This window comes from Cetorhinus maximus, chromosome 11, assembly GCF_964194155.1.
Source record: "Cetorhinus maximus chromosome 11, sCetMax3.hap1.1, whole genome shotgun sequence".
Lineage (NCBI taxonomy): Eukaryota > Metazoa > Chordata > Chondrichthyes > Lamniformes > Cetorhinidae > Cetorhinus > Cetorhinus maximus.
In genome coordinates this window covers 10146320-10169324 of record NC_135889.1, presented here as the reverse complement: position 1 = coordinate 10169324, position 23005 = coordinate 10146320, and the positions used below count along the sequence as shown (strand labels likewise).

Genomic DNA, 23005 nt, shown 5'->3' with positions numbered 1-23005 from the left:
TAAGTCTATGGCGAGGTTCGTGGCCTGGGCTTTGGAGAAACGCTTACCAGATAAAGAGGTCAAAGTGGACTGCCCACAGCAGGAAAGGTAATTTTGAAAAAAATTTCAGGCCTTTGGCAACGTTTTTATGGGAATTTAAGTCAATTGATATAAAAGCTGCATTTCTACAGGGGGATCACCTCAAACTTCTGAAGGGGGCTCCAGAGGTAGAAGGAAAACCTTGGACACTGAATAAGCACGTCTATGGTTTAAACAACGCTTTCAGAGTGTGGTAGTTTTCAGTTTCCTCGGTGTTGTTAAAGTTGGGTTGTCTCTAACTGAGGGCAGATCCTGCCATGTTTTATTGGTACCATGTTGGGAAACTTGCGGGCATCTTTATGATGCATGTTGACGACATCCTATGGGATGGCAATAGTGAGCAGAGCCGTCCCTAGTGTAAGCAAATGCTGGCCCTGCGCTTTCGGGGTTCCGTGCTTCAACATTACGGTGTCAGATGTGTTACAGCCTGTAGTCCATCCCAACTCATTCGCTGCCTCTCGCACCCTAACCTCAAAATGAGTGTTTACCGGTGGATATAAGCGAATAAACGAAGCAGATATCCCCCTCTCCAAATCTCATAAGAGGGTAGAAACGAAAGCAGATTACAAGCATATGAACTGGGATAAACCCCTGCTGATCAACGGATGTCATCTCCTTTGATTCCACCAGATGTATTTCCCAATACAAACATGTCCCGCTTTATTTAATTCTCTTTGTCCGCTCACAGCAGCGATTCTGCTCAAGCCCACATCTCGCCAATCGAAATTAAATGAGTGAACTGATTGTTGTACCGAGTCGGGAGGCAGGAGGTTTTGAACTGAAACCCTGCCCAGCCTGCGCGGACTTGCCCCGATGTCATATCCGCCTCGGTGTCATGGCAGCGGGCCGGGCGACCGGAAGCGCGGTGCGGGTACAGGCCCGTCCGTTGCCCCTGGAGACGGCAGCAGCGGCAGGACAGGTTTTATCCCAACTCTCATTCACCGGCAAAAACAGAATTACCTGGAAAAACTCAGCAGGTCTGGCAGCATCGGCGGAGAAGAAATCAGTTAACGTTTCGAGCCTTCATGGCCCTTCGGCAGAACTGAAGCATAGTTAGGAGAAAGGAGAAATATAAGCTGGTTTAAGGTGGGGGGTGGGGGGGGGGGGCGGCGGGGGGGGGCGGAAGAGAGAAGTTGAGGGTGGGGTGATTGTGGGGATAAGCAGTGATAGGAGCAGATAATCAAAAGATGTCACAGACAAAAGGATCAAAGAAGTGTTGAAGGTGGTGATATTTGTCTAAGAGAAGTGCTAATTAAGAATGGATGGCAGGACACTCAAGGTACAGCTCTAGTGGGGGTGGGGTGGAAGGACTAACAAGGTTTTATTTTTAGATTTAAAAATAATGGAAATAGGTGGGAAAAGAAGAATCTATATAAATTATTGAAAAAAAAGGGGGGGGGGGTGGGGAGAAACGGGGTGGGGATGGGGAGAGGGGGAGTTTAAGATCTAAAGTTGTTGAATTCAATATTCAGCCCGGAAGGCTGTAAAGTGCCTAGTCGGAAGATGAGGTGCTGTTCCTCCAGTTTGCGTTGGGCTTCACTGGAACAATGCAGCAAGCCAAGGACAGACATGTGGGCAAGAGAACAGGGTGGAGTGTTAAAATGGCAAGCGACAGGGAGGTTTGGGTCTTTCTTGCGGACAGACCGCAGGTGTTCCGCAAAACGGTCGCCCAGTTTGCGTTTGGTCTCTCCAATGTAGAGGAGACCGCATTGGGAGCAACGAATGCAGTAGACTAAGTTAGGGGAAATGCAAGTGAAATGCTGCTTCACTTGAAAGGAGTGTTTGGGCCCTTGGACGGTGAAGAGAGAGGAAGTGAAGGGGCAGGTGTTGCATCTTCTGCGTGGGCATGGGGAGGTGCCATAAGTGGGGGTTGAGGAGTAGGGGGTGATGGAGGAGTGGACCAGGGTGTCCCGGAGGGAACGATCCCTACGGAATGCCGTCAGGGGGGGTGAAGGGAAGATGTGTTTGGTGGTGGCATCATGCTGGAGTTGGCGGAAATGGCGGAGGATGATCCTTTGAATGCGGAGGCTGGTGGGGTGATAAGTGAGGACAAGGGGGACCCTTTCAAGTGAAGCAGCATTTCACTTGCATTTCCCCTAACTTAGTCTACTGCATTCGTTGCTCCCAATGCAGTCTCCTCTACATTGGAGAGACCAAACGCAAACTGGGTGACCGTTTTGCGGAACACCTGCGGTCTGTCCGCAAGAAAGACCCAAACCTCCCTGTCGCTTGCCATTTTAACACTCCACCCTGTTCTCTTACCCACATGTCTGTCCTTGGCTTGCTGCATTGTTCCAGTGAAGCCCAACGCAAACTGGAGGAACAGCACCTCATCTTCCGACTAGGCACTTTACAGCCTTCCGGGCTGAATATTGAATTCAACAACTTTAGATCTTAAACTCCCCCTCCCCCCATCCCCACCCCGTTTCTCCCCACCCCCCCCCCTTTTTTTTCAATAATTTATACAGATTCTTCTTTCCCCACCTATTTCCATTATTTTTAAATCTAAAACTAAAACCTTGTTAGTCTGTCCACCCCAGCCCCACTAGAGCTGTACTTTGAGTATCCTGTCTTCCATTCTTAATTAGCACTTTTCATAGACAAATATCACCACCTTCAACACCTTTTTGATCCTTTTGTCTGTGACAGCTTTTGGTTATCTGCTCCTATCACTGCTTATCTCCACAATCACCACACCCTCAACTTCTCTCTTCCCCCCCCCCCCACCTTAAACCAGTTTATATTTCTCCCTTCTCCTAACTATGCTTCAGTTCTGCCGAAGGGCCATGAAGGCTCGAAACGTTAACTGATTTCTTCTCCGCCGATGCTGCCAGACCTGCTGAGTTTTTCCAGGTAATTCTGTTTTTGTTTTTGTTTTGGATTTCCAGCATCCGCAGTAGCTTTTAGCTTTTTGTTTTTATCTCATTCACCTGCAGTTGGGTAAGATGGACGATTCCGAACTAGTTCACATCTTTATAGCGGGCGCAAAGCGTCCGCCCTGCGGGGTTTAGTCACTCACTCGCTGTGTCTGTTTTAGGTATCGGACAATTAAAACCCTCCGCTCTTTATTTTACTTTTCTTCCCAGTTCGCATTTGTAACTAACATTTGCTTCACATTGGAAGATGGACAGTCATTTTTTTTTTCAAAGGCAAATTATTTATTGCATCGGTTTGTAATTTTTTTTATACAGTTGAACGTAGTTCATGTCCTCACTCATAGAAACATAGACAATAGGAGCAGGTGTAGGTCATTCGGCCCTTCGAGCCCGCTCCGCCATTCAATATGATCATGGCTGATTCTCTATCCCAACACCCTACACCTGCCGCTCTGCCCTTGACACCTTTAGAGCCCAGAAATCTATCTATCACTCCAACATTTAGGCCACTGAAATCTCCGTTCACATCGGTGGGACTGGACGTGGAAAATTCCGGCCTTTTTCACCACACACACACTCACACTGGCATTAAAACGCTCCTACACTCACACACCAACTCACGCACAAACTTTGTTGTGGAGGGGGGGTGAGGAATAGGGCGGGAGAGGGGTGAGGAATAGGCGGGGAGAGGGGTGAGGAATGGGGGGGGAGAGGGGTGAGGAATGGGGGGGGAGAGGGGTGAGGAATGGGGGGGGGGAGAGGGGTGAGGAATGGGGAGGGGGAGAGGGGTGAGGAATGGGGAGGGGGAGAGGGGTGAGGAGTGGGGGGGGGAGAGGGGTGAGGAATGGGGAGAGGGCAAGGGGGTGTTGCACCGGGGGGTGTGGGGGATATGCGAGGGGAAGGATGGATGAGCTGGCCCTTCAAATACTGTACTTGAGCTGGTGTCTTACGGGTCCTCATTGCACTCACTGTCATGCAATTGACACCTAACTCAGAAATAAGGTATCAATGAGCTTGCTGCATTAAAACACCACTGACAGACAGGCTCAGATTACCTCCACGTCTGACCACACAACATTAGAGAACTCCCTGCTCCTAATATGTCTGAGTTAGTCCCAGTAGGACTTTGCCTTTTCTCATTCCCTATTTTTGAGACGTATTGAACAGCTCTGTCACATCTCTCATCTGTTTCACTTCACAGAACATCAACACCATTTAAAATGAAGTTTATATTGTAAACTCTGCCAAATTTTAAAATAAAACATTTTAAAGGAATGAGTTCAATGTGCTGCATTTGTAAAAGCCGTTTGGAACATGACTGACTAGCGCTGCAAGCAATCAAGATTTAATCAGAGGTGATTACATGAATTAAACATGATCTACCACTAAATAGTAGCTAACTGAGTGTTTTCAGATTATCAGTAAAATGTACATTCTCTAAAAAGGAGGCAAAGACGGGGGTGGGTGGCTGCGGGCAGTTGGTTAAACTAGTTAAGGGCCTATTCTTCTTGTTCCTAGGCAGTCCTTCAGGATCGGGGATGACTTGCTGCCCCTCCGGTTTGATGGGTTCTGAGATGGCCAATGCGCCCCCGCAGATGTGGGGCAAGCAGTGCTTGAAGGATTGGGTGGATCAGTTGTTTAGAGGTTGGTGCGCTCCCTCCAATGCCTCCTTCACCTCTGCACGTTCCTGACCAAGTCTCTCTGTGCTCGGTGCCTTCCTGATAGAAAACTTCTTCATTTTGATCAGTCTCCATTCAGGGACTTCCACAAGTCGGCAGGGATGTTTGATCTCTTCAGGGATGCTTTGAGGACATCCCTAAAGTGTTTCCACTGTCCTTCTGGGAGTCTCCTGCCGTGACCCAGTTCCGAGTGCAACTGTTGCTTCAGGAACCTGGTGTTGGGTATAAGGGCCGATTAAGGCCATTGTTGGACATGTTGGGGAACAGGGAAGCTGCACGAGGTGGCCTTGATCCGGCAGACCAGGGGAGCCAGCATTCCAGACAGATTCGGAAACTCTCCAAGCTGCAAACCGCCCTGTGAAGAGGCTCCCATCGAGGAGTGATGGCAGAGCCTTAATATTAGAGCTGTAAGGTTCTGGGGTTTGGTCCCACAGATACCTAACTAGGCAGTCGACTAGTCGGAAGTAATTTTAGGATTTTTAATTAAGATTAATAAGAAACAACAGTTTATATATGATACAGTAACTAATTAGACAGAAAACGTATACGACCCTGACAGTGGTTTACTGGTCCCAGAGGGCAGACGGACGGTTGGCACAAAGTGTGTTGATCTCATCACCCACCTCCTCCTCCATCTTAAGAGCACTGCAACCTCACCACGACACCTCACCAGTATCTCACCGGGACCTCAGCAGGACATGGACCCTGTCCTTCAGCACTTGTTAATATATTCTTTTTCTGGGGGCTGGTAGCTTACCCAGTGTCAATCATCTATTCAAACTATCCTGACCAATCGACACAGACAGGTACCCAAACTGTCAGGGTGCTTACCACCAACCCCCCTGCCCCAGTTCACCATCCTGCTTGAGGCCAACTTTTTAGTTTATACCCTGGTCCTTTCTAAACACTTGCATACATAAGGGAGAGCACAAGACGCCATCATACCAACTTAGAATGTCAACATGGCAGCCTGAACTAAGACTGTTTACAGGTCAAAGTGTTTAGAAATCCTCTTTCCAGAGAGAGAATCAATGCTGCTTAGCTAATCTCGTACTAGACAGAAAATATCTGCTTATTCAAGAGCCCAAGTTCTTACAGAGCAGCTGTTCAGGGGTGATGACAGGAAGCAATTCTTTGCACAACAATGTTCAACCATATACTGCCCCCTGCTGAAGATGAACAATCTCCCCCAGCTGCCCCTATCCAATGTCTTGTGTATCTCATCTGTGTTCAAACTACCCTCTACCAATGATTCATTGTGAAATACAGATTTGGCATCCGGAGAGAGTCTTGTTGCAACTGGGCTGGGAGACACCATCACTCGGTGTCTATAGGCCTCACTCGGGTTTGCTTGCTAGTAAGCAGAAAGCAGTCCACTTAATTTCCAACACAGTTTCACTGGAAGCCACTCCCATAGCCTGCAGAAAACTGAAAGAAACAAAAATGTAATGAGTGGAATGCCCACTGTTGTCAATCCACATAGAAATGTCTGGTAAAACACACTCTGCTCCCTTGTGTAATAAAGACTGGAGTAGGCTGGCATGTTAACAATGCACATTCTCATTGAAGTACAAATGGGCCAGCAGCTTCAGGGGAGGAGGAGATTCACTAGCTAAAACAGATTAGCTGGTCATTGTCTCACTGACACTTGTTGGGATCTTGGGAATTGGCTCCCACGTTTCCTACATTACAACAATGACTACGATTCAAAAGTACCGAATTGTCTGGAAATGTTGTGGGATGTCCTGAGGTAGTGACTGGGGGAGGGATAAAGAGTGTCCGGGGCACCAGGGAGAATTCCCAAGCTCCTCTTCAAAAAGGATCTTTTAAATCCGCTTGAAATGGGGTGGGAGGGGGGGGCTTTGGTTGACATCACATTTGAACGTTGGCACCTCTGACAATGCAGCACTCCCTCAGTGCAGCCTGGATTATGACTGCATGATGAGGTCGTGACTGGCGCTATAGGAATGCTAATTTCTTCCCTTCTCTGTTCCTGCAGGCACCATTTTTAACACTCGCCTCCTAAGCCTCACACTGCCGATGAGGGGAGAGTTTCACTCAACCCCTCACCTACATGAACCACCCGCCCACCACACCACCTGTCCCAAGTTACAATTGAGCCTTTCCTTGATCAGGTATTTGATGAGCTCTCATTTCGGTCAATAATTACTTACTGCCATGGCGACACATCCTGAGATGTGAGCTTGGCTTTTTCTCTAAATTCCAGTTTTTGGGAGTGTGAACGGGTTAGGTCCACCTCATAAACTATTAGCCTAAAATTACTGTCAAAGACCGTTGTCACCCCACACCTCTCTATAATTATGACTCACACCCACCCAAGGCTCGTTCAGTGTTTATGTTCAGCTTGTCTTCCAGTGAAGCCTTTGGCAATGGCAAAGAGATCAAATAAATCCCCATTGTCATTAACACTCTTACTTTTGCTCCATTCTTTCAACTGTGGCTTTAACAGATTCCGGATCCTTCTTCTGAAACGTTTGGTAGTAAGATAAAGACTCAAAGAAGCCTTTGATCCACGAGAGTGATGCATGTTGCTCGAATGGAATATTATCAACTCTGGGGACAAAACAGATATCCTTTTCAAATATAAAAACACAAAATGCTGGAAACACTCAGCAGGTCAGCAGCAATGGTGAAGAGAGATAAAGACTTAATGTTTCAGTTCAATTATCTTTTGTCAAAGCTGGAGGAAGTTGAAGTTTGCATCATTTCTCAATGTAAAAACCCACAATTCTATCCCTTTCTTTCCCCGTTTTATCAATCCAAGCCATTGCCTTTAATGTCCTGTGAATCTGTCCCCTTAATGCCTCTGTTCCTTCAAAACTTAACTGGACCAGCCGTATAAATACTGTGCCTACATGAGCAGGTCAGAGGCTGGGAATTCTCAGGAGAGTAACTCACCACCTGACTCCCCAAAGCCTGTCCACCATCTGCAAGGCACAAGTCAAGAGTGTTGATATTGATGCAGAAACATACTGAAGGTCCACGATGTAAAAAGCCAACTCCAGGGATCTGCTTACAAACAGAATTTCTCTCTTCAAAACTCTGCCACGGCTAAGTAACCCGTGTCCTCACTGTATATACTCATGTGCATTCTGACTGCCCACTCTGGACCACATTTATTATTTCAATCTCTTTCTTCCAGGCTGCTCTGGGACCTCCCTCTCCTCTTCCTGTCCTCCCAGCAGAACCTCTTCTCATTTCTCTTGTCTTGGGGGCTTTTCTCAACCCAAACCATTGCTCTCCCGCTGCACTTCCAAGCTTCAAATCCCCTTGGCTAACTCTCAGCTTCCCTCTCCTGGCAATCCCGGACCTTCTGTTTGCTGGGATTTTGATTAAGACTCTACCTTTAAACAATGGAGCAGCAACAAGTGATCCATCCTTCCCTCTCAATGACCTTCCCACCCAGCAGGGAGGGGGTTAATCTTACCAGTCTTCTTCCCATTCTCTTTACTCCACTCCAACTATCCTGCTGGATTCTGTCAGTGGATCATTCACAACCCCCGCTCTCTCTTTCCCTTCAGAACAGCCGCTCACTTATCTACAAGGCTCCGAGACAAAGCATTTTGAAATCCATTTGCTGAGAGCTGGTAAGACGATGGAGGTTGGCGAGGGCAGGAGCAATGGGAACACGAGGCTTAGTGCAGGATAGGATGTATGTGGCAGATTTTTAGATCAGTTGGAGTTTATGAAGGGCAGAAATCAGAAGGCCGGCCATAGTAATGACACAAAACCAGGTGCAAGTGTGAGTTGTGAGGAGAATGAACAGGCACTTCAAGGGGATTTGAAGAGGCTAAGGGAGGGCAAAAATTCGGCAGATGGAATACAATGTGGAAATATGTGAGGGTATCCACTTTGGTAGGAAAAACAGAAATACGGAGCATTTCTTAAATGGTGAGAGGCTGGGAAGTGTTGAACTTCAAAGGGACTTGAGTATCCTTGTTCATGAGTCACTGAAAGCTAGCAGGCAGGTACAGCAAGCAATGAAGAAGGCAAACGGTCTGTTGGCCAGAACAGAAGGAAGAAGATGAAGGTGAATCTCTTATATTGGGGCCTTATTTCTGGGAGCGTGACTGAGTGAGGGTGGGGTAAAGGTATGGCAGTGTGGTGTCAGGGGTTCACATGCAGCTTACACACTGGTTGTGAAATGGGTTTTTACTCGGACCCCAATAGTTTCAACATCTAGTCGTGTGGTAGTACAGAACTTGAGCATTGCTGAAAAATGGGTTTTTTTGTCAAAGCTTTCCGTCTTGCACTCATCAGGACAATTCACAAGAATACCAATGTAAGGGGAAACAACAAATTTATACTATATGAGAAGAGAGTGCTGATTGGTTGGCAAGTGGATTCTGATTGGTGGAGGCATTGCCATGGAGAATGCACCTGTTGATGGCGATTGATAGTTAACTGTGAAGCATTGCTTTAAATCTAAACCAGGCCGCTTGATTATGATTGGTCATGGCTTGCCTTGAAAAATGAACCATTGAATGGCTGTCACTAATTTTGTTTTGCTGAAACAGGTGCAATGTGTGTACATGTGCTTTCTCTCTGCAAAGAACAGTGTGTTCATATATGTAGCTTACAGTACACACAAATGCGCCTCACTGTGATCCCGATTGACAATCTTAAATTGGTTGTCAGTGTAATTCTTATGTAATTCATGTAAAACGATGAGGATTATTTAGCAAATGTTGACCAAAGCAGAATCACATCTAATTTTGGACAAAAAGAAATGTCTCTTTTTTTCAGCAATAGCTTAAACATTGTTCTCTAGCAACCCTTTGAAATGGCTTAATGAGGTGAACTGAAAGAGTTTAAACAGTGTAATCCTCAGTTTAAGGTTTCGACTTGATTCAAAATGAAAATCTCTTCAATATTTTGATTTTATTATCCTGTCTCGATTATCTCCCAGCCCTCAGCTTAAAGCAGCAGCTCTCAGGTCAAAGGAGCCCTTTGCAAATGGATTAATGATCACAAGCCCCTCCAGTCTAAATCATAACACAATATGATACCCATCATGTGAAAGTGAGGCATGTAAAGAGTGTTTTAATAATGTTATTAAGAAGACAATGTATACTTACAGCTATCATTGAGATGTGTGTGTTCTACTTCTCACTGGAGGGTCTATCTATTTGTGCGAACTCTCCTTGTGGGTGAGACAGTGAGCCCACTCTACGCTGCACATGTGGCGGTCATACTGCCCTTTGCCCCCTACTCTCGTTTCACATTATTTCATCTCTACGAACCCCCAGGGTGTGCAGACCCCAGCATGGGGACCACTGCCTTCCAGCAATGAGCAATGACAATCGGATGTTGCATCCTGTTGCTCACAATGAGGAGAAAGGCCGGGGGAGGCAGAAGTGAACATACAAACATATGAATTAGAAGCAGGAGTAGGCCACTCGGCCCCTTGAGCCTGCTCCGCCATTCAATAAGATCATGGCTGATCTGATTGTAACCACAACTCCACATTCCCGCCTACCCCCTTGTTAATCAAGAAACTATCTACCTCTGCCTTAAAAATGTTCAAAGACTCTGCTTCTACCGCCTTTTAAGGAAGAGAGTTTCAAAGACTCTCAACCCTCTGAGGAAAAAAAACTTTCTCCTCATCTCTGTCTTAAATGAGTGACCCCTTATTTTTAAACAGTGACTCCCTAGTTCTAGATTCTTCCACAAGAGGAAACATCTTCTCCACATCCACCCTGTCAAGACCCCTCAGAATCTTAAATGTTGCAAGTGGAAAGGGATGGAGAGTTGGTTAGGGAAGGATTGGAGATACTGGCATAAAAGGAAAGGATTTGGTTTTAACAGAGGGAGATAAGGGGTTAATGTTTGCAGGTGATTTATAAATAAGGCATGGAGGACAGTGAGGGAAGGGGTGATGGAGGAGAATGATTTAAGGTGGCAAATTGGAATTTGTGGAGAATGAAGGCTGGAGAGAACATTGGAGCAAATGTGTCTGGAGTTGACGACAGATCATGTGTGTGAGACTCGGGGTGAATGTGCAGGGATAACGGTGGAACTGGATAGCAGAGTGGAAACGGATACAGAAGGATTTCTTTATGGTGAAGAGGGTGTGGTCTGAAACCATGGCTCAGGGTCCAACATGGTGCCAAACATGGATTGAACAGGAGCAGCACACAGTCAGGTAGATGGGGAGAACTTGTACGTATCCATTAGTTACCTGAAAGAGATGTTACCCAGTCCGCCCACCTTCCTGGCCTCTTCAATCTGAGCTCCACTCGCATCAATTCCAACCACTTTTTCAAAGTAAGCAGCCAGTCCTCTGGTGCTCTGACCCGAGCCACATCCAATATCAACTGCCAGGCTGAATGGTTTCCCTTTCTGAAAAGAGAATCACATTTTGAGTCAAACACACATCTCTACTCCTACTCTCCCCCGAACCCCGAGAAATATCTGCGCTCAGTAATTGTGTGTCCAGTTATTGCAGTGGCAAAATATTCAGCTGCACATTCAACAACAACTTGCATTCATATTGTGCCTTTAACACAGCAAAACTTCCAAAGGCATTTTACAGGAGCGTTATCACCGAGGCACATGAGGAGAGATTAGCACAGGTGACCAAAAGCTTGGTCAAAGCAGTAGGTTTTAAGCAGCATCTTAAAAGAGGAGAGAGATGTGGTGAGGTTTAGGGGGGGAATTCCAGAGCTTGGGGCCCAGGCAGCTGAAGGTACGGCTGCCAACAGTGCAGCGATTAAAATCGGAGATGCTCAAGAGGCCAGGATTGGAGGGGCACAAATATCTCGGAAGACTTTAGAGCTGGGGGTGACTGGACAGTGCACTGAGGTAACTATTCAATCAATGCAGAAGTTTGAACAGAAAACCTGAGCAAACATTGCCTCTATAAATTATGTTTGATGAAAGGTTGCTTCAGCTGACAGAAGCTTTGTAATCCAACGTTTAATTTACCTTTTAATGTACAATCACTTTTTAACCATGTAACTATTTCTTTATTTCATTTATGTCCATGATGTAGAATGGTTGTAGTGTGTGAAATTCAATCTAAAATTGAATCTGGACTGGATGTTTACTTAAAAGGAAAAATAATTCCGGGGAGAAAAGAGGAAAACTTCATTTCAGGAACTGGATTTGGCACTGGAAGAGAAAAGTCTAAAGTCATTTCAGAAGCAGCTGACCACTGCAATGGGGGATCTTTTGTCTCTGGGGGAGAATGAATTAAAAAAGGGTCAAAGCATCATCTCCTCAAACCTGTTTCTCTATCTTGTGATTAAAATGATACAAAACCACTCTGCTGACAGATCACAGCTATTACACAAGCAGAGGAGAAATCATCAGGAATTCGCGAAGAGGGAGGCAGCATCAATCCAAAATGACAGGAACATCAACACAGCCACAAGTCGTGTGGAGAGAGTTTAATGTAAAGACTTTGATAAAGTTTGAAGTCATTTTAAAAACTGCTGAAAACATTTTCAAACTTGGTAAAAGCAAAATACTGCGGATGTTGGAAATCTGAAACAAAAATTGCTGGAAAAACTCAGCAGGTCTGACAGCATTTGTGGAGAGGAACACAGTTAATGTTTCGAGTCTGTATGACTTCATCAGAACTAAAGAGAAATAGAAATGTGAAATATAAGCTGTTTAAGGGGGGTGGGACAGGTGGAGCTGGATAGAGGGCCAGTGATAGGTGGAGGCAAAGGAGAGATTGCCAAAGATGTCATAAACAAAAGGTGTTGACGGTGATGATATTAGCTAAAAGATGTGCTAATGGTGACATTAAGGGTAGAAAGCAGGATGAGCAAGTGACAGATGGCCCTAGTGGGGGTGGGGTGAGGGGAAGGGATCGAAATAGGCTAAAAGGTGGAGATAAAACAATGGATGGAAATAAATTTTTAAAATATTAACAAATAGGCAGGAAAAGAAAAATATATATATTTTTTAAAATAATAATTATTGGAAAAAAGGGGATCAAAAGTGGGGTGAGGATGGAGGAGAGAGTTCATGATCTGAAGTTGTTGAACTCAATATTCAGTCCGGAAGGCTGTAAAGTGCCTAATCGGAAGATGAGGTGCTGTTCCTCCAGTTTGCATTGAGCTTCACTGGAACATTGCAGCAGGCCAAGGACGGACATGTGGGCATGAGGGCAGGGTGTTGTGTTGAAATGGCAAGCGACAGGGAGGTCTGGGTCATGCTTGGTCAAGTTCAAACTTGGTAACATGCATTGAACAGCCTGCAAACAAAAAGAAAGAGGCAAATAAAACAAATAGTTTTTAAAAAGGTTGGCCAGGTATGAACAGTTTATAAAAAGCTGCTTTTACACTGATGGAAGCTCAACAGGTAATTAAGAAGAGGAGATGTTATAACTTTACTGATGAAGACCTTGATGCACTCCCACACTCTCTCACACACAACCACACAAAAATACAGACACACACATTTTCTCTCTCACACTCACTTTCTCACTCTCAGACACTCACATACACCCTCTCAGAATCACTCATATTCTCTCTCTCTCTCTCACAAACATATACAAGCGCACACTGTCACAACCTGGCACACATACATACAAGCTGTCTCACTTATGCTGCCACACTCTCTCACACACACACACACAGACAAATACACGTTCACTCTGACTCAATCTCTCTCACACACTCATACTCATTCACAATCATTCTCTCTCACACATTCACACTCCTCCCTCACTCTCTCTCTCTCATTCTGAAACATTCATACTCTCACGCACACCCGTGCTAAAATGCTCACACTTGCATGCATGCACACACAATCATGCTCTCACACTTACTCACAGATACACTCTCACAATTCATATACACACTGTGAGAACCTGTTTTTGGAGAATTTGAAGGACATTGAATTCTGGACATTCTTCCTCCTGAATTATTTTTAGAAGTTTACAATATTAATTTGGGGCTGTGAAAATGCCATTCTTCAAGAAACCTCAGGTCAAGATAGATGTCCAGGGGGAACACCAGGAGACAGAAGAGATATTTTGTACATCTAAGTTAACAAAGAACTGCTGTTGCCAGGATAAAGGCTCTTGCTGATTAGTTAAAAACACCTGGCCCAAGAGAAGTATTCTTTGAACATCTTAATCTTTAAAACTCTGTGTGAGAATGAGTGTGGGGTGCCTTAGAAGCAAGCTACTAGAAAAAGATTCTCTCTGCCCCACCTTTGTGTTAAACCTTCCTCAGAAACGTATCATCGGAATAAATCACCTATTTTTTTAAAGTCTGCAAAGTTGTGATAAATAAGAGTCAAGGACAGTTTCATCAACAAATCCATCTGAAAGAACTCCCAGACCTATTGCGACCAAAATTCTGTCAGATCAACAGTGTCAAGATCTCTTCAAATTTTATCCTTTTAAAAGAAATGTTCCCATACTCCAGCCTCTACAGGGGACTGGGTTTGTTTTGTCTTGTTTTGTGTGAGCGTATGGGGGTCCAAATATCTAGGTTTTTAAAACAGGGGAAAATTGTTACACAGTTAAGCAGTTGATTGATTTGTTTTAAAAAGTAGTTTGTTTCATAGGGCAGAATTTACCCCCGTCGGGAGGGAAGTTGAATAGCGGGCGCCTCCGATCAGCGCCCCCCCCCCCAATTGGGGGCACGCCACCATTTTACATGGGCGGGCCAATTAAGGCCCTCCCAGCGTGATGTCCGCACAAAAGCGCTGTGCACTCCCTGTACAAGGAGGGGGATTCCCTAAACCCGAGAGTGCGCTCTGTCACGCATGCGCATGAAAGAGCAAACTCAACTCCCTGCAGCTAAGTGCTGCCTCAGGGAGATTGGCTGCACAGAAAAAAAAATTCCCTGACATGTCCCCTCATGTGGCACTGTCACATGAGTTGGGACATGGCCATAACTTTTAAAAACACTTTAATTACATTTTTTAAAACCTACATGAAACCTCATCCCACCCGTGGATGAGGTTTCGTGCTTTTTCTAATGCCCGCCAAGGCTCCTGGCCTGCCCGCCAACCTTAAGGTTGGACAGGCAGGTCCATTAATTACTGTAATGACTCTGTCAATGGCCTCAATTGGCCATTGACAGGTCGGCGTGCGCACAGCTGATTTTGCTGAGCCCCTGCCCACCTGAAAATTTAAATAGGGTGTGATGACGTCAGGAGTTCCGCCCGACATCACCATGCATCATTTAACGTGTCGGCAAGTGGGCCCCGCCCCCCCGCTTGCCAACGGGAAAACCCTGGCCATAATAATTGTTTTTGTGTGCTTACTGAAAGAAGCCTGGTTAGAGTCTTTATGCTGGAAATAACAGTATCAAAGGCTAACAATTGGCCAGTTTTGTGGGTGAATTAAACATTTAAACTATTGTTACGACCTGCGGAAAAGTGGAGCTAGAATTAACTGTGCACTACTCCCATCAGGGTCCGTAACAACACACACACTTTCAAACACACTCCCACTGTGCGTGTGTGTCGATCCATCACTGGGTGTCCCCGTGTGTGTGTCCCTCACTATGAATATGTGTATGTCCCTCCCTGTGTGTGTGTGTGCGCATCCCTCTCCGTGAAAGTTTGTGTGTCTGACTCTCTCTGTGCCTGTGCCTGTCTCCTAATGTGTGTGTGTCGTTATGTGTGTTTCTCCTTAACTACAATATCTGCAATGTCCCCCCTCTTTTGTGAACACAGACACAAAGTATTAATTTAGGAATCATGCTCACATCTTCTGCCTCCATATACTTATATAAAACTCAGATAGGTCACATCATGAATATTGCATCCAGATCTGGTCACTACACTTAAGGATGTTAGTAAGAGTGCCGAAGAGATTTACCAGAATGGTTCCAGGGATAAAGGATTAGGTTGGAGAAGCTGGGGATGTTCTCCTTGGAGCAAAGGAGATTAAGGGGAGATTTGATAGAGGTGTACAAGATTGTGACAGGTTTAGATAAGGTAGACAAAGAAATGATGTTCCCATCAGCTGATCGTACAAAGACTAGTGGAGAAGGATTTAAGGTTTTGGACGAGAGATGGAGGGGGAAATGTGAGGAAGAACTTTCTTTAAGCAGTGATGTAGTAATGACCTGGAACACTCTGCTCACGAGGGTGGTGGAAGCAGAGACAACAAATGATTTCAAAAGGAAATCGGATGGACACTTAAGGAAATAAACTTGCAGAGCTACGGGGACAGAACGGGACAAAGTAACTAACTAGCTTGCTATAGAGAGAGTTGGCATAGACTCAATGGGCCAAATGGTCGTCTTCTCTGCTCTATGATCTAAGCAGCTTCCCTAGTCTCTCCAACCAGCTGCAGTCCCCTCATCCCTGGTGCCATTCTAGTAAATCTCCTCTGTTGACTCTCTCAGAACGTCACATTTTTCCATGAGGCCCCTTTCTTGAGGGGTAGAATTGAAAAGCAGGGAGCTTATGTTCAACTTCTTTAGAACCATGGTTAGACTACACTGGGAGTCTGTCAACATCTGTTGTGTCCATTTAGAAAAAGGAAATAGAGGCACTGGAGGAGGTGCAACAAAGATTCACAAGGATAATACCAGAACTAAGAGCATTTAACCCTCAAGAAAGGCTGGAGTGCTTCTCTCTAGAAAAGAAGATTGCAGGGTGCCTGATGAAAGTCTTTAAAATTATGAAGGGGTTCAATAATCTAACATAGATTTCATGAGAAACCTTCTTACCAGGCAAGTGGTGAGAATGAACTTGCTGCCGCAGGGAGTGGTTGAGGTGAATAGTGTTATGCATCTGGACCAGACCCCCAAATTTTGGTGTAATCCAGTTAATGACTAGTAACGTTTTGTTTAAAGTAGATAAAGTTTTAGATTCCAGGTATTCACTAAGAGAATAAAGGCACAAGATTCCAGTTTTAAACAAACCATAATAAACTTTACTTTACAGTGAGAAACATCAAATAATTTACAATATCTATCTTATACTCTAACATTCAGAATCAGTGAGGTAAATGTGGATTAACGAACAAACTGTGGTTGAACACACTACACTGCACAATAAAAGACAGATGTGACCAAAACCGATCCACGGATTTTTCAGCAACCCATCCAGATGTCAGTATCCACTGTGAGTTACACAATCTCGTTAAATCTCTGTCTCCCTCACGAGCGGTTTACAGTCTTCACTTTCGAAGATCCAGCCTCTGAATTCAGTCTGAAAGTCGCTCCAAGTCGGAATGCCTCAACGACTGCTCAACACCTGATGGTTTAATCTCTTCTAAGACTGCATTCCTCTTGTTCCCCGAGGCTGCATTCCAGCACCGACTCATCTGTAGCTCTTTAATCACACCGAACAGAACACCACTGCTCCAAAGGGCTAGTCCCTTTGCCCCAATGGCTGCAGCAGGGAATCAATGACCTTCCGCTGCCCTTTCAGCTCTCCAGGGCTTCTCCGAGCCCTAACTGCCTGGAGACTGCCAACAGCAGCACTTATGCTGCTTGAAGCCTCTTTCTTTGTTCCTCTCCTCCTTATGGCTCCTTCCCTGTGCGTTCTCTCTCTGGGACCTCTTCCTGAGATGCCCCTCTCTAGATTCCCTCCCCTTCAGCCTGGGACTCCCCATGTTATGGCCCCAAATCTAGGTCTCACGATCCTGATGTCACAGATGGCTGAGCCCTTTAACTAAAAAAAAAACTAGAACACAGCACGCACAGCCAGTCACCTTGTCACGCTTTTCGTATGCCCAGAACACTTAAGCCTGCCGGGAAATGGAGTCCTCGGCCTCCACCTCAACTACAACACACAAACTAGGAGGGGGAGGCCACTCAAACCTTTAAGCCTTCTCCGCCAATCAATAAGATCATGGCTGATCTAATTTTAACCTCAATTCCATATTCCTGCCCACCCCCAATAACCTTTCACCCCCTTGTTTAATTGAGAATTTATCTACCCCTGCCGTAAAAATATTCAAAGACCCTGCTTCCACAGCCTTTTGCAGAAGGAAGTTCCAAAGACTCGTAACCTTCAGAAAAGATTTCTCCTCATCTCTGTCTTAAATGGGTGACCCTTATTTTTAAACAATGGCCCCTAGTTCTAGGTTCTCCCACAAGAGGAAACACTCTTTCCACATCCACACTGTCAAGATCGCTCAGGATCTTAAAGGTTCCAATCAATTCACCTCCTACTCTTCTAACTCCAGCAGATACAAGCCTAACTTGTCCAATCATTCCTCATAATGCAACCTGCCCATTCCTGTTATTAGTCCAGTAAACCACCTCTGAACTGCTTCTAATGCATTTACATCCTTCCTTAAATAGGGAGATCAATTCTGTACACAATATCCAAATATGGTCTCAGTGTCATATAGGTCTACAGCACAGAAAAAGGCCCTTCAGCCCATCAAATCTGCGCCAGTCAAACAAATACCTAACTATTCTAATCCCACTTTCCAGCACCAAACCCATAGCCTTGTATGCCATGGCATCGCAAGTGCACATCCAAATACTTCTTAAATGTTATGAGGGTTTCTGCCTCTACCACCCCTACAGGCAGCAAGTTCCAGATTCTCACCACCTTCTGGGTGAAAAAATTCATCCTCACATCCCCTCTGAACCTCCTGCCCCTTACCTTAAATCTATGTCCCCTGGTTATTGATCCCTCCACCAAGGGGAAAAGTTCCTTCCTGTCTACCCTATCTATGCCCCTCAATTTTATACACCTCAATCGTGTCCTCCCTGTCCCATACAGCTGAAGCATAACCTCTCTACTTTTATACTAAATCCCCCTTATAATAAATGATATTCTATTAGCTTTACTAATTGCTGTATCTGCATACTAGCCTTTTGTGATTCATGCACGAGAACAACCAGATCCCTCTGAATCTCAGAGCTCTGAAATTTCTCACCATTTAGATAATATGCTTCTCTTGTATTCTTCCTGCGAAAATAGACATTTTCACACTTTCCCACACTATACCCCATTTGCCAGGTCTTCTTTATGGCCTCCTTGTATCCTCTTCACAACTTACTTTCCTACCTATCTTTGTATCATCAGCAAATTTAGCAACCATTCCTTCGGTCCCTTCATCCAAGTCATTTATATAAATTGCAAAAGGTTGAGGCCCCAGCACTGATCCCTGTGGCACACCACTCATTACATCCTACCAAGCAGAATAAGACCCATTTATGCCTACTCTTTCCTGTTAGGTGGCCAATCTTCTCTATCCATATCAATATCTTACCCTCTACACCATGAGCTTTTATTTTCCACAATAAACTTTTATGTGGCACCTTATCAAATGCTTTCTGCAAATCCATGTACAGTACACCCACCAGTTCCCCATTATCCACAGCACGTGTGACTCAACTCTAATAAGTTGGTTAAACATGATTTGCCTTTCACAAAACAATGTTGACTCTGTCTGATTACCCTGAATTTTTTCCAAGTGCCGTCATCACATCTTTAATAATAACTTCTAACATTTTCCCTCTGACAGATGTTATGCTAACTGGCCTGTAGTTTCCTGCTTTCTGTCTCCTCCCTTTTTAAATAAAGGAGTTACATTTGCTATTTTCCAATCTAATGGAACCTTCCTGAAATCTAGGGAATTTTGAAAAATTAAAACCAATGCACCAGCTATCTCACTAGCCACTTCTTTTAAGACCCTAGGATGAAGTCCATCAGGACCCGAGGATTTTTCAGCTCACAGCTCCAACAATTTGCTAAGTACCACTTCCCTGGTGATTGTAATTTTCCTGAGTTCCTCCCTCCCTTCCAATTCCCAATTTACATCTATTTCTGGGATACTTACTAAGGTAAGTTCCCATTTCTAAACAATAGCAAGAACCCACTTAAGGAGAAGCTAGGTACGTATGCGAGGGAGAACAGAATAGAAGGATATCCTGATGGGGGTAGAAGAAGATGGGTGGGTGGACACTCAGGTGGATCAGAAATCTACATGGACCAATTCAACCGACAGGCCTGGCCCTGTACTGGAGAGTTAATAGAACAGAGACAAACATTTTTATTTTAGACCAACCTGTTGTGATGGGAAAAATACAATTTACTCTCCAGGATAAAATAAATATTGGCTCTGAAGAAGGGGGTCACAGACTCGAAACGTTAATTCTGTTTCTCTCTCCACAGATGCAGTCAGATCTGACTTTTTCCAGCATTTTCTGTTTTTATTTCAGATTTCCAGCATCCACAGCATTTTGCTTTTATAAAATAAATGTATTTCTTCAGCCTCTGAGGATCATTTCAGTGGAAACACGCACTCTCAGGCTCCAACTTCATCAGCCCACTGGAGGCAACATCATGAGACCAGCAAGTCCAGCAAAAAGAAACCCTCTCACCCTCCCACTTCACCAACTGACAGAACGAACCTGGCTCAGTTCCGGATCTGATTAACAGCAGCGATGATCACATGTAATCACTTGTGAACTCGCTGGTGTCTCAGCAGGATTGATAATTGAGTAAATCCCTTCCCACACTCAGAACAGGCGAATGGCCTCTCCCCAGTGTGAACTCGCTTGTGTGTCAACAGGTTGTATAACTGTGTGAATCCCTTCCCACACTCAGAACAGGTGAACGGCCTCTCCCCGGTGTGACCTCGCTGGTGTCTCTGCAGATGGGATAACATACTGAAACCCTTCCCACACTCAGAACAGGTGAATGGCCTCTCCCCAGTGTGAACTCGCTGGTGTCTCAGCAAGGTGGATGAATCACAGAATCCCTTCCCACACACAGAGCAGGTGAATGGTCTCTCCCCAGTGTGAATTCGCCTGTGTGTCAGGAGGTTGTATAACACTGTGAATCCCTTCCCACACTCAGGGCAGATGAACGGCCTCTCCCCTGTATGTACGCGCTGGTGTCTCCGCAGATGGGATGACACACTGAATCCCTTCCCACACTCAGAGCAGATGAATGGCCTCTCCCCAGTGTGAACTCGCTGATGTATAAGCAAGGTGGATGAATCACTGAATCCCTTCCCACACTCAGGGCAAGTGAGCGGCCTCTCCCCAGTGTGAACTCGCTGGTGTGTCAGCAGGTTGGAAGACCGAGTGAATCCCTTCCCACACTCAGGGCAGGTGAACGGCCTCTCCCCAGTGTGAACTCGCTGGTGTAGCAGTAGGTGGGAGGAATCAATAAATCCCTTCCCACAGTCAGAGCAGGTGAAAGGTCTCTCCCCAGTGTGAACTCGCTGGTGTGCCAACAGATTGGGTGATTGAGAGAATCCCTTCCCACACACAGGGCATGTAAACGGCCTCTCCCCAGTGTGAACTCGCTGGTGTGTCAACAGGTTGGATGACCGAGTGAACCCTTTCCCACACTCGGGGCATGTGAATGGCCTCACCCTGGTGTGAACTCGCTGGTGTGTCAGCAGATGGGATGAAACACTGAATCCTTTCCCACACTCAGAGCAGGTGAATGGGCTCTCCACAGCATGAACTTGCTGGTGTGTCTGCAGGGTGGATGATCTAGTGAATCCCTTCCCACACACGGAGCAGGTGAACGGCCTCTCCCCAGTGTGAATGCGTTGATGAGTTTCCAACTCAGATGGGAACCGGAATCCCTTCCCACAGTCCCCACAATTCCACGGTTTCCCCATGGTGCCAGTGTCCTTGTGTCTCTCCTGGTTCAATGATCAGTTGAAGCCTCGTCCACACACACAACACGTCTCTTCCAGCTGTGAATGGTGCAATGATATTTCAGGCTGTGTAACTGGTGAAAGCTCTTCCACAGTCAGTACACTGGAACACTCTCATTCAGGTGTGCTTGTGTCTTGGTGCTGTCTCAGTTAAACCGATGTTTAGAATCAAAGAACCATATTTCCTAGATTCAAAGGCCGATGACATTCAACTCCCATGAATCAAGCAACTCTCTCAAATCTTGACGTGACTATTTTTGAGATTTCTGTCTCCAAATCCTCATCTTCTAATATCTAAACAAGGTTACAAAAGTCATCACTGTCAGTACAGGATAGAAAGTCAGAACAGACAATTCTAATTTCTAGGAACATTCCTTCCTCTCTTGTTCAGCAAATGTAAATCACTGTCCCACACATTCTCTCTCCATTCTCACTCTGCTGCACTGAAAGTATTTGGATGTGCACTTGCGATGTCATGGCACTCAAGGCTATGGGCCTACTGCTGGAAAATGGGATTAGAATATTTAGGCAGTTGTTTGACTGGCGCAGACTCGATGGGCTGAAGGGCCTTTTTCTATGCTGTAGACCTCTATGAAAATACACCCTCCCAATTGTCCTGGAGGTGCCAATTGATGCTGATTGACAAACCCATGTTCATCGCACAAACCCATGTTCATCACTTCCCCTCCAGGCACTGAGACCTGAAAATCTTCATGCAGGCTGCTAGTCATGTATATGTATATATAACTGGACTAAAGGTGTGTCGAGATTCAGCATGGAATTGAGTTGCCAAATGGACTCCTTCTGTGCCATGACTCTATGACTATATATATAACCTAGCTGCAGTACTATTTCACAAGACCAGAAACAATAATACATGAACTTTATTACAGAACCATAAATAATATATCTATTATGACAACACTAGACACATATCTATGTCCTATGTTATTATACAGTCCCATTACATGTCGGCCACCTTCTGGGGAAAACCTCCCCTTTAATTGTGAACATTAGGACAGTGACCATCCTTTTTGCCAGACAAATAAATGTGCCAAGCTGAGGGAGTAAAGGATGTCAATGCCTTTAGGAAAGAAAGAGCTGTGCCAACCTTTCCAGAGTCTGCACCCACCCGGGATTCACTTCCTTTTCCTTCAGTTCCTGCAAGTCAACAATGCAAACCGAGAATTGGAAAAGCAATGGGAGTGAAGGGGAAGTGTTTTACTCACAGATGTTGGACAGAAGAGGAAGTTTTATTTTGTGTCAAGCTGAATCTTCATTCAGGGAGGGAGGAGCAACAGCAGCTTCGCTGGACGGTAATGAGCAGCCGAACAAGCTCATTGTCTGAATGAGGATGTTGGGCAATGCGGAAACTTAGTGGAGCAAAACACGCCATTTGATTGGTTGGAGCATCAAAGTCCTTCCGGTCTTCCAGTCCTTCCCATTGGCCATAATGCCACATGACGACTTGAGGGAGCGGAAACCCAGCCCACGTGGTGTGAAAGCCTCTGACCGACAAGCGCGCTAAACCGATGGGAAAGGCGGATCAGCCAATCAGAGTGCAGGCTTTGTGACGTTGCCGTCACCCCGCATACACTCAGCTCGGGTCCTCCGATGCTCATGAGCACATTCCACTCTCATTCTGCACATGCGCAGCTCCTCCCTCTTATTCCGCATATGCGCATCACATTTCCGCTCACGCACATGCGCAACATCCCGCTGACCACCTCATTCCGCACATGCGCATTCCCAAGCAGCCTGTCCACGCGGCGGATAGAGATGTT

General features: G+C 45.5%; 1 protein-coding gene across 1 annotated transcript in view; it reads right to left on the bottom strand.

Moving 5' to 3' along the window:
* Window positions 1–22583, bottom strand: part of LOC144686957 (uncharacterized) — a 41643-nt gene extending 19060 nt beyond the window's left edge. Inside the window, exons 1-3 of the mRNA XM_078552803.1 lie at window positions 22451–22583; window positions 20007–21515; window positions 10865–10996 (exon numbers count right to left, since the gene is read on the bottom strand). Coding sequence (XP_078408929.1) covers window positions 10865–10996; window positions 20007–21182 — 1308 coding nt within the window. The 5' untranslated portion in view covers window positions 21183–21515; window positions 22451–22583. The remainder of the gene's footprint in view (window positions 1–10864; window positions 10997–20006; window positions 21516–22450) is intronic.
* Between the last annotated feature and the right edge of the window lie 422 nt (window positions 22584–23005).